The following is a 12,209-nucleotide window of genomic DNA, read 5'->3' as shown; positions in this document are numbered from 1 at the left end:
ATTAGTTTACAAAATGCACATGCTGGTGAACGTTATATGGACATTATGTGTCCTGTGTCCAAATATTTGAATGTGTATCCAAAATAAGCACATTTACCTGTTCTATATGGAAATTAGCATTCTGAATAAATCTTATAAAACCCACGTTGGCACCGTTTGTCCTCAACTTTTTAAATAGCAGTTTGGTAAATGGGAGAGTACCGATGAGTTTTAAGCATGCAGTGGTGACACCATTGATTAGAAAGCCTGGCTCAGACACCTCTGTACTCGCAAATTTCAGGCCTATCTCGACGGTTCCTTTCCTTTCTAAGGTTTTGGAGGAAACTGATGATAAACAGTTAAAGTCATTCCTGGATGAGCACAACATTGCGGAGGTGTTTCAGTCGGGGTTTAAAACCCTTCACATCTCTGAGTCGGCACCGTTGAAGGTTTTTAATGATCTCTTCCTGACCACAGACTCTGGTTGCTATGTTCTCTGGTTCTGTTGGACCTTACAGCTGCCTTCGACACAGTGGACCATCAGATCCTCCTGTCTCGTCTGGAGACCTTGGTGGGCATAAAGGGCAGTGCTTTAAACTGGTTCAGCTCGTATTGAGCAGATAGAAGTTTCTGTGTCAATGTTTGAACCGTAGAGTCCTCTGCAGCACCTCTTATATGTGGAGTGCCTCAAGGCTCTATACTTGGCCCTCTTCTGTTTTCCCTCTACTTACTTCATCCTGGATCGATTCTCCGGAAACATGGCATCGCTTTTCATTTTTATGCTGACGACAGCCAAATTTATTTTCCTCTGGATCAAGAAAATGCTTTTTCCGTGAATCCACTCCTTGACTGCATTGTTGAAATCAAGGCTTGGTTGTCCGTGAACTTTTCACATTTAAACAATGATAAGACCGAGGTCATGTTGGTCATGTTGTTTGGGTCCAGTGATTCCATCATGGTACATGTTGACCTGAGTCCTTTAAGTCAACACTTAACGCACTCGGCTAAAAACCTCAGCATCAGACTGGACTCTGATCTTAAATTAGATCTACAAATTAAATCAGTGGTCAAGTCCAGCTTTTTTCAGTTAAGGCAATTAGCCAAAGTAATACCTTTTCTGTCATTGCATCATTTTGAGATTTTAATCCATGCTTTTATCACCACTCATTTAGATTACTGCAATGCACTTTACATTGGGCTCAGCCAGTCTTCACTCTCACGTCTTCAGCTGATCCAAAATGCCGCTGCTCGACTTTTAGCAGGAGCCAAAAAACACGAGCACATCACACCAGTTTTAGCATCGGTTCACTGGCTCCCTGTTTGTCTTAGGATGTCTTAGGTAAATGTTACATACCACAGTGACCTGTGTATGTATGTGTGTGTAACGACAGTGAGACGTATAACTCATAAACTGTCACTGTTGTTGGTAGGCGAAAGCCCGCACTCCCAGGGAATCCTGGGTAATGTGGTTCTGTGAATAAAGACAGTTTTTGTAAGGCACGCAGTCGCCGTCCTCCTGATTGAAACACAATACAGAGCAGGGAGGACGGAGCAGAGCCCATCCTGCTACACCTTCATACAGACTCAATGGTTTGTCTCAATCCCTTAATACGGACTGCTGGAAAATAAGTCTTGAGACATCTCCAACACAGCTCTCAGGTGAGGGTTTATTGGTGACTTGTCAAGTTTTTAATAAATGCTTTTTGAATCTTTACCTTTGCCAATGAATGTTGGGGCGAATATTGTGTTTTTGTCCACTTGTATTTATTGGTATGTATGTATAGATGGATGGATGGAGGGACGGATGGATGTGTTATATGCTTCGCCTGTCACTTTAAGTCTCAGATGCATTGTGGGAAGTGGATTTGTTACTTGTTTTGGCTTTGGAAATGGTAGTTGTTACCTGGTGCGAAGCAGCAGATGTGTGTACCAGTGCTGAGATCAGTAGAAAGTTCAGTGTCAGAGAAGAAGAATAAATGACCAGATGTCTTCCCTGTTTTCCCTCCATCCAACTCCACATGCAGCATTACCCTGACTGAAAGCTTGTTACCAGCAGACGTGAGTCACGGCTGAGTAGGTAAAGCTCAGTAATTAACCGGGTCTCCTAACTACAGTTTGGAGTTATAACCTGATAGCGGTAACAGATGTACGGATGTATTTTACCAACTTTTTGCTAAAACCACTCACCTGAATTGTATGAAATCTTCAGGGATGATTTTTAATCATCCAAGGACCAGCCAATTAGATTGTGAGATCGAACAGCTCCTGGAGAGGTAAAATATTTCTTCCACACTGGAGGTCCGCTGTGAGCCATCAGCCATGGTTGGCGCACAGAAGCGAAGCTAGCGCACTGCTAACTCTGTCAGGGAGCTGGCAGCTAATATCTCGGTTCAGCTCGTATCCAGAAACACCGGTGTGAACGCATTGACTCGGACAGTGGTTTGTCTGTGTGCCCCTGCTCAGTGATTCGCACAGTGATGTCGCTATCTGGCAGGCTAGTTAGCATCGATATCAGCCAATGGCTAACACGCTAGTGATGCTAACTCGGTGCTCCGATTTCTCTCAATTTTGTCTCGAGGTTTTACTAGGAATTTTCGTGACAACACCCGAGAAGAAACTGTTGGAGGAACTTGGTTGATATATTATACTTGCTAAACAAGGTTCTGTTCATCATTGGCCCAGGGATCAATACATTTTCCAGCGACACTCTTTAAGTCTCAAATGAACCTGTGAATATTGAAAAATAAGCACAAACAAATCGTTGATCTTTTAAAGATTTAATCAAAAAATAGTGTTACATGTCATTCCAATCTATCTAAACACTACAGTTCCTTCGTCACTTACACGCACATTAGTCTTATTACCTAGTATTCAGTAATAACAACGGTGCGTAACACACTCTGGCATAATAGTAGACGTTTGTTGTGAGATTGAACGTCCTTCAATTGATGTTTGAAGTTGGCAGTGACAAGAATTGCATGATTCAGTTTGAAAAAGTTTACAAAATCACTTGTCAGCTTATATTAACCGTGTGGTTCTCTGATGTTAATTATTTTCAAATGCCTTCTTAAATACCTTCTCAAATACCTTCTCAAATACCTTCTCAAATACCGTGAAATAAAGGAAACTTGTAAGCATTCAAATATTCTGCTCTACATTTATTGAGTAAATCATTCATATTATTTGACTAATTGACGTCTACTATCTGGTTTTGGGTCCATTCATAGGCTGGTAAAGTGGAAGGAGGAACTTCCAAGACTCATTCCAACCTGAGAGTGATTTAAATGACTTTTGCTTCTTCAGATTAGCGGATGAGACAAAGAGCCTCCATGATGCTGCCCACTCCTCAAAGAACTTGTCCTCTGTGTTGTTCTGAGGCTTCATCTTCTTGTCTGGACCAAGACCCTTCTTGGGTCGAGGCTGTGTTTTGCCCAGGAGGTGGCATCCTGCCCACTTCTTCTCTGACTGTTTGTCATTCGCAATCCTGGAGTATAAATGCTTCTTTGCTTTGAACTGATTTGTTATAATCACTCTGGGGTCGACATGTTGCTGAGACTTTCTTTTGTTATTATTATGTGCGCTGGCACCCTGCAGTAGCCGATGGGAGTTTACCCAAGCCTTGAAGGTTGCAGGGTTGTTACTAAAGTTGAGTGAGACTTTTACTGGCATTTTCTTTCCTCCCCTCGACATAACTGGATAACAAGAAGGATTAGGATACGACTCCACCCAGTGTTGTTCCATCTGGGGCATCGGATTTGCAAGCCGGAATGATTTTCCCCACTTTGCTCCATTTTGAGTTGTGTTGGCAATTTGCTGCTCGTTGCTGTTGCTCAGTTTTCCCCCAGTTATTGCTGAAGAGTCATAATTATAAGTTTGGTGGGCAAGAAGTGGCGAAGCATTCCATGATGACTTCCATTCTTTCTCAGGGTATCTTTCCCTGAACATCTGGTCGTCAAAATACCTCATTTTCGCTTTAGCGCTCTGCAGAGAAACTCTCTCTTTCAGGGGATGAATCTCCATCATGTTATCCACCCAGCTCTCTCGAGCATGTTGTGCAGACCAGTGCTGTGGGTGGTTAGTGGAGCACTTCCAGGCTTCCCTCCACTGAGTAAACGAAGGGTTGTCGTGGTGGAACTGATTTTCTGAGACCATCCAGGCTGGCTGCCAGTCAGCGCTGCCCCTAAAGCGTCTTCCTTGTCGCCATGAGTTGTCAGGATGGTGGCCAGCCCGGTCTGATGTTGTTTGCGTGCTTAGCACCCTTCCAGGTTGTGATCCAGGTTGCCGCCTAAAGAACCTCCATGATTCACCCCAACCAGGTTCCCCACTCGGCCCATTCTTAGGACGCTCAAGAACAGGGAAGTGTTCCTGGTCTGTTGCTCGATTCACTCGGACTGGGACTACGGTGGGCCAACCCTGCTGCCACATGTCAGGCTCCTGGTGCAGAGAGTGTCTGGGAGATTTCCATGAGTCCTTCCACTCTGAGGCAGCGGGCTTCATGTCTCCTGAATTCTCTGATTGTCCAAAAGGTTGCAAAGGGTTAATCCTCATCCGCCGCCTCTCTTGCCTCTTTCTATGTTTGATTACCTTCCAGGAGTCCCTCCATTCTGAGGAAGGCAGCATTTTTTCCAGGTTCTTGAGAAGAAATCCAGATTGGGTAAATTTGTCCTTTGGCTGATATAATACATTGTGTTTCAGCTGCTCATAGAATGGATCAGCTTCTTTTGGTTGTGAATGATGTGCCTTTGCCTTGTTGTTCACGCTCTTCGCTTTGACAGCAGTCTCCATATTTGGTGGTGATTGCTTCAGGATCTTCTGTAGTTCTTCACATGGTTCCAAGTTGTTTTTGGTGACCTGCCAGGACTCGCTCCACTCAGAGAGAACCTGGATTTCATTACAGAGCTGTAGGCAAAGATCTATGTACTTTGGCTCATGTGACAGAGGCATAATTTGGGGGAAATCTGACTCTTTTTGCTTTGTGTGATCATTACTGGTGTGACTGAGATCATGACCACCAGACTTCTTGTGATTGTTGAAGCCTGCCATAGCAGCTCTCCATGAATGAAGCCATTCTTGGGAGGCATGGTTTCTAAGTTTAGGCTTGGCATTGTTGCCTCCCTGGTAGTTGACAAACCTCCAACATTCTTCCCACTTGGAGTGTATCCCACTATTCTTTGCATGCTCGCTAACATTAGATTCATTCATTGAACCGTCGTCTGAAACAATGACGGGATCCTGATCTCCTGGCTTGGTGGCTCTCCATGAGTCGCTCCACTCTGATGAAGACCTGGTTTCATTGCGCTGCTGCGTCTCCACCAGTGTGGTGAAGAAACCAAATTCGGCAATATTATCCCCATTTTTAGAGGTTTGTTTCGATTCGTCTTTGTTGTGTCTTTTCCAGGACATCTGCCACTCATTACTGGGAAGAATAACGTCCATGTCCAGTGATTCCATCATCCTGTAGCCAGTCTTACTCCAGAGATGAAGGCTGTGAGGATCCATCTTGTTAGGCCCATTTGGCCAAGGTTTGCCTTCCTCAGAGGTTGGCTGCTGGATGGCAAACATCCAACAGTGGCCCCAGCCAGCTGTGGAGCCCTCTGCTGGTGACGGCAAACTTTTGTTGAACTTCCATGACTTCCCCCACACCATGGCAGAAGGTTGACTCTGGGCGATGGACATCAGTAATTGAAGCCTGTTGAAATGCTTGTCCTGCACCTTTCTCTCTTTGGAGCTTGGAGATGCAGTGGAAAAGCTTCTGCTCTGACCTGCTGGCCTTCCATGGGGACCTGAACCTGCACCGAGTGATCCCGCTGGTCTTCCAAGTGGACTTTGACCTGCACCACGAGGAGAGTTCATGGGTTCTTTGCTCTTCCAGATGTCGTCTGCCTTAATTTCCACGCGCTGACGGGGTTTAGCCTCCACTCTTTTGTGTCCTCCAAGTCTGGCAGATAGGCGGCCTGCCCAGTCCTGGTTAATGCTGTGAAAACACATTTAAAAAGAAAAAGAAAAGTTAAAGAAACTGTGAAAAAAAGTTAATTAAAATGAAAATCATCTCATTTCAGAAGAACAAGTAGCTTTGTGACGTCAATAATGTAGCCTGTCTTTCCCCTTGTATTAATTCCAGCCCCTGCAACTATAACTTGATTAAAGAAGTCATCACTTGGTATTCTCACATATCCAGTGTCTTTTAAACTGTCTTCAAATCAATTCTTAAAATGTATTAAGGAAAAGAAAATTACTATGTTCTGACCCCTTTTTTATACCACAACTTCCTCTCACAAAAGTACATGCGAGACGTTGACTGGTACAGATGTTAGACTCACATGATTGGCCACAGGAACTACCACTAGATAGTGTGCTGGAGAAAAACCTCCCTTTGATAAACTATAGCGAGGCTGTGGACTTCCTTAAATGAAGCTCCCAGCAATTCACCTTCCCATCAACTTGGGGTTGTAATCTTAAAATGAGGCGAACCACCAAATTTAACAGAGGTGGGTTCATGATTTTAGCCTCCAATGTTGACAATAACAACAGAGAATAACATATTTCACATTAAAGATTCAAATGTTTTCAATATGTATAAAGTTTGAATTTAGATGTAAACATAATCATTCTAATTTCCGAGCAACTTTGTTTTGATATTACTGAAAGATCAGTGAAACATAGTCATCATAGTTTTCTTCACCCACTTTCATTCATCCCAGCTGCTCTACAACTCAAAGGTTATTCAGGGAGCGGCACTGGTAATATCAGTGTGTATTGTTGAATCTAATAATTGTCCAGATATTGAACTTTCTTGTAAAAAATACATTAATATCATGTCACTAACATTAAGTAACAATGGAAGAAATATTACATTCTAAAAGTGTAATAATTCTATTTTATTGTTTTTAAGGTTCCGGCTGTCCTGGTCACCTCCCCTATGCCCCTGGCAGCAGCGATTGACTGCTGGAAGCAGAAGTGGACAGTATGCAGCAACATTCATGAGGCTCTAAAGTACACGATCAAGATCTTTCTCAACATTGCAATCCGCCTTCGGATCCTCAGACGTCTTCCAGTAACAACATGCACAGCGGAAAGATCATTCAGTGAACTGAAACGTCAAAAAAACCTCCCTGCCGTTCCACTACGACAACAGCCTATCCATCCTTCACATACACCAAGAGATTTCTTTGAATATGAAAGAGGCCATCACCACATTTTCCAGGCGTCACCCCGGGAGACTGCAGCTGGTCAGTGGTCAACCTGCTGGATTTAGTTGGTGGAAAATCATTTGTGTGTGAATATGAGTTGATGTTAATGAATAGATTTATCAACAGCTAGTTAAGACAAATTTAGAAAAAGCTTTCTCATTGTGAACAGCAACATCCAGCTCCCATTGAATCTCCTCTCCTGTTATGAAGAGGAGCGTCTGGCCTCTTTGAGACACCAGGGGGCAGTGAAGCACCGACATTTCAATAAACCCAGTTAACCAACCCATTGAGCACAAAGCCGCGTATGTAATCAAGTTCGTTCAGTAGCATCCCCAACTTTTACCAGTGGAGATGCATTTATGAACAAATCGTCCTGTTTCCAATTTATATTCAATTAGAAACATTTTTATTGTTCAGTGTAATAATAATCTAATCAGCTGTGTAGATCTTTTTCAGCTTAAACTGCACATCCCAGAAAGGTTCTGATTGGGCGAGGGGGGGCCTGAGCACGTCTCATCTTTACACCTTGACATGACGTAAGATCTTAGATCAGGGTCATTGGATCAGTGCTGCAACTTCCACCTGATAGAGGGGGGCTTTGATTTGCAATGGGGGTGGGGGGGTCTGAGCGAGGGCTTGGAGGAGGCTTTTTCTTAAAAAATACATTTTTTAAAAACTTAACCGAGCTATGGTACTGTACACGCTGTACACTCGGCACACACACCCTGACATGCACCATTACATTTTTGATCCCTCGAGATCATTGAGGTTTATTTATGTATGTGCGAGTGTGAGGTAATGTTACAGAGTGATACGTCGATATAAAAATAGAAGCTATAAGTGGGTCTCTATTCATGTATGGGAAAGTAGGACATGACATATCTAAAATATTCTTTCAATTATGTCTAACCCCTAAATAAAACATTTAAATGCTGATCAAAATGTTAAATTTGTAAATAATACTATATGTTTATGAACTGCACTGAGAAGTGAGATAAACGGAGCGGGCCCAGTGGTACGTCCCACATGATATAAAAGGAGATTCCCAGCTCTCTCAGCCTGTTGGAGGACTCCGACAGCTGGAACGTGCTGCTCCATGCGAAATGTGGAGCCTTTTTCATATTAACTAACTGTGGAAGAAGCGGGATGGAAAGTGGGTGGACACGTGGAGTTTAACATCCTCAAAAGCAAAACTGATGCGTCTGGTTGAACATTAAATGTTCACCAGGAAGGGTTTCGCTCCTTTTTCTTCAAAGATGACCGGCGTAAAGATGTTCACTTTTACTTTGAACCCGAAGGTGAAAATTGTAAACCGCTTGCCTTTTTCTGCTCCGTATACCACAAACACACAAAAAAACGTTATAATAATAATCCTAGTATATTACCAAAAACGTATCAAAACAACACAATATCTAAACTGCGTGAAAGCACCATGTAACACATGGAGCAGTAGTGATGTAACAAGATGAAATAAGCCCATGTGAAATCTAGTTTATCATGATAAAATAAAGAAGAAAACAAAATGTGACCTTTACTGTTCCTGTTAATGTGCACTGAGGCCTCATCCGACACAGAACTGGAACTTGGGACACATAAAAAGGATTTCACAATATTTCAAACGATTCAGTCACTTCTGATAATAGCTACCTGCTTCTGGTTGACGATAATTAACACAAGCAGGGATTTAATTTGACTAACATTGTGATTTAATGTGGCCATAATGGATTTTGGGGGGGGGAACTGTTGGACGATATATCTATCAATATAATACCTGTGTGACGAACCTCGGTTTGAAATGTTAAACCACAAATTTGTGCTGCACCTGCTTAGAAAGAATCCAGTAAAAACTTGTCTGAAAAGAAGCAGCAGCTTAGTTTCGAATGTCATGAGCATATTGACCTATTACTTAAGGACTGTTGTTTTTGTTTTTTCTGTTTTTCTTTCCTAACTTGTAATAGTTTCCACGTTTTTGAGCTGGTGATTTAAGAGAACTACACATTTTAACTTCGTGCATGCTTTGTCTCAAACCATTAGAAGTCACCCATCAGTCCCAGCTGACAACGTGAAGCCAAGTATCTTTGCTGCCACCTATTGGTGCAACAACTGCACTGCTGCATCGGACCTTTTGAAACCTACATTTTTTTCCCCGCGTTATCATGACTCCTTTTTTTAGTGCATGTGTGTTTCAAACGTTTACATGCAGCTGAAGTCATTTGTGACATAATAAATATATACCCTAGTCACATCCAACAGTTGCCACTGTGGCTCTATGATGGAAGCAGCTGCAGCTGCTGTGAGGATATCTGCTTCGACGTTTAACCACACAGCATCAACGATTACCGGAGTAACAACGTGATGAAGCCGAGCTCAATAAACAGACTAAAGTTTTGCTCTGTTGCCAGGTAATGGTGCCGCCTTACAGAGGGAAGCGATTGTGTGTTGGACAGTGCTTAACCGTGTGTTCGCTGCAAGACAAGTTGATTATATCAATTAAATTATGTTTGCATCATTGCAGGAGGGAATCTTTCTATAACTACCCGACAGCACGGAGACTCAGAGAAGTTCTCATGACAATCAGGTTGTTTGCTCCACCAACCAGGTCCATTCTACGGGTTTATTTAATCTCCAGTTTGGTTTCTGGTCCTGTTTTCAGTTCTGCACTAAAAGTTAAGTGGAAATCACAGCTATTTGTGTGTGTGTGTGTGTGTGTGTGTGTGTGTGTGTGTGTGTGTGTGTGTGTGTGTGTGTGTGTGTGTGTGTAAAGTATGTTCATCAGATAAACAAGGTTTATATGTAAAGTGATGTGATAGCTGAGTTTTCTGTCTGTCAATGATCATCTACAGGTTAAGCTGCACCCCCCCCCCCCCCCCCCCCCCCCACACACACACACACACAGGTGAACAGGTGGAGTTCTTACGAGGGCAGAGCGCTCTGCTCGATGCGTGATGTCTCCTGCAGCATCTTCTGGTCGTACTCCCTCGCTCGGATCTCCCACACATTCTTCATGATGGAGGCGTCGCAGCCGACCACCTCCGGGTTCTTGTCCATCGACATCTTCAACCTTCTCGGATTCCCCTGCACACACGCACCCACACACACAGAACAAGTACCGTTAAATCCAGTTTTGGGAGGCCTCTGATTTGCAGAAGGAGCTTTACCTTTGCAGTGATAATCTGAAAACGTGCAGATGATGCCTACGGCTCGCTCCTATATACTGTCACTGTGAGACCTGCTGGGGAGGGGCGGGCCCTTCTAAAAATAAAACACCCTCCGACACCCTCACACACATAGGAAGATCTACTGCCCGGCCTAAATTACACATGCTTCATTTTACCACACACCCTGCTTCTGCTGAACGTCTACATTCCTACTCTTACCAAACTCAACCTTTTTAATGATGGACTGTTTTAAACTGGTGCATGATGCTTGACACGGTTTCAAAACTGACACACATTAACTTCAACTTAAATTTAAACTTTAATTCAACTTCCATTAACTTTCATTGCTATGCAAATGATGCACAAATCTATTTATCAATTAAACATGATGATATTGATCGACGTGGTGAATTAGAAGCTTGTCTTAAAGACATCTAAGTCTGGGTGGGCTGTTATTTTCTACTTCTGAAGTTTTTTTAAATATTTGGCCCAAAACATCTGAGAGATCTATTTCTCTGTCTGTATGTCTGTCAGTAAGATTATGTCAAAAATACTGCACAGATTTTGTCAAAATTTTCACCACAGACAGATATTAGGCAGTTGTATTCCATTAGAACTTGGAAGTGATTCAGATCTGCATCCAGATCTTGGATCAGGATTTTCTTTTTTTTAGGCTTTTATGGATTATATCAAAACTACATGACAGATTTTAACCAAATTCCCAGGTCCAGGTCAACCTTTGTCGGATGTCAGAAATCTCTGATTGTTCTTGTTTTACCTGCGTGATGTTTCTAAAACCGGGAACATGTCGACTCAGAGTGACGCTGAAAAACCTTTGTTACTTCCAGAGCAGACTAATGTAACTCTCTATTATCAGGGTGTCCTCATAGCTGCTTTAAAAGTCTTTGACTGATTACATTTTGGTGGTGATCCAGATCCAATCCCGGATCCTAAATATGGAATATGTGTCCGTGTCCGCCCTTGGCAGAGGTCAGAAATCTCTGATTGCTCTCGTTCAAAATGCTGCAGTGAGAATCCTGACATCACTCCAATATTAACCTCTCGTCATTGGCTTTCTGCCAAGTCTAGTGGAGAATTGAAAATCCTCCTTTTTCACTTATAAAGCTCTTAACAACCAGGCTCCGTCATATCTCAAAGAACTGTTCGTCCCATGTCACCCAGAAAGAACACTTAGTTCTCAGAGTGCTGCCCCCTGGAGGTTCACAGGTTTTCCCAAAAGTAGAGCGGGAGGCAGAGCTTTCAGCTTTTCAGCTTTCAGGCTCCCCTCATGTGGAACCAGCCCCCAGGTTCAGTGATGGAGGTTCACACAGTCTCTACTTTTAAGGTCAGGCTGAAAAAATATCTTTTTAATAAAGCTTATAGGTCGAGCTGGTTCAGGACACCCTGGATCATTTCCCAGTGACGCTGCTGTAGGTTTAGACGGCCGGACGACCTACACTGAGTTTCTTTCCCTTTTTCACTCACGATGACATGTCACAAACACTTGTCTCTCCCAGTCTGCGCTCTCTCTTTTATTACTGTTGAAAAAAGGGAGAGTTTTTCCTTTCCACAATCACTTAGGCTTGCTGATGAACTTAGTGCTATATAAATCACCTTGAATTGAACTGAATTCTACTTCCTGGAAAGGTATGCAAGAGTAAAAAAAAACTAGAGTAAATGTGAATTAATATAAATTAAGAAATGTATTGTGTGAACCAGAAAAGAAGGCAACGTGTGTGTGTGTGTTTATGTACTTTCTGTGTACCTGGACTAGAGAACCGTTGGTGCCCCATTGGTCTGTGTAACGCTGTCATGGTTGCTCTTACTGTTGAGTCGATGATTTCAGCAGTAACAGATTTATCATACCAGTTATACTACCAGA

The 12,209-nt window shown here is 42.8% G+C and overlaps 1 protein-coding gene across 1 annotated transcript; it reads right to left on the bottom strand.

Moving 5' to 3' along the window:
• Positions 1-2,742: 2,742 nt before the first annotated feature.
• LOC308118070 (uncharacterized protein) lies at positions 2,743-10,346 on the bottom strand. Its single transcript, XM_080477292.1, has 3 exons — positions 10,328-10,346; positions 10,087-10,244; positions 2,743-5,953 (listed from the first exon to the last, which is right to left on the bottom strand). The coding sequence occupies exons 2-3, from the start codon at positions 10,221-10,223 to the stop codon at positions 3,181-3,183; spliced, it is 2,910 nt and encodes a 969-aa protein (XP_080333418.1). The 5' UTR covers positions 10,224-10,244; positions 10,328-10,346; the 3' UTR covers positions 2,743-3,180.
• Positions 10,347-12,209: the final 1,863 nt, after the last annotated feature.

The sequence above is a fragment of the Lipophrys pholis genome (assembly GCF_963383615.2).
Source record: "Lipophrys pholis genome assembly, chromosome: 12".
NCBI lineage: Eukaryota > Metazoa > Chordata > Actinopteri > Blenniiformes > Blenniidae > Lipophrys > Lipophrys pholis.
The sequence above is the reverse complement of the archived record's forward strand: the minus strand, read 5'-3'. Positions and strand labels throughout refer to the sequence as shown.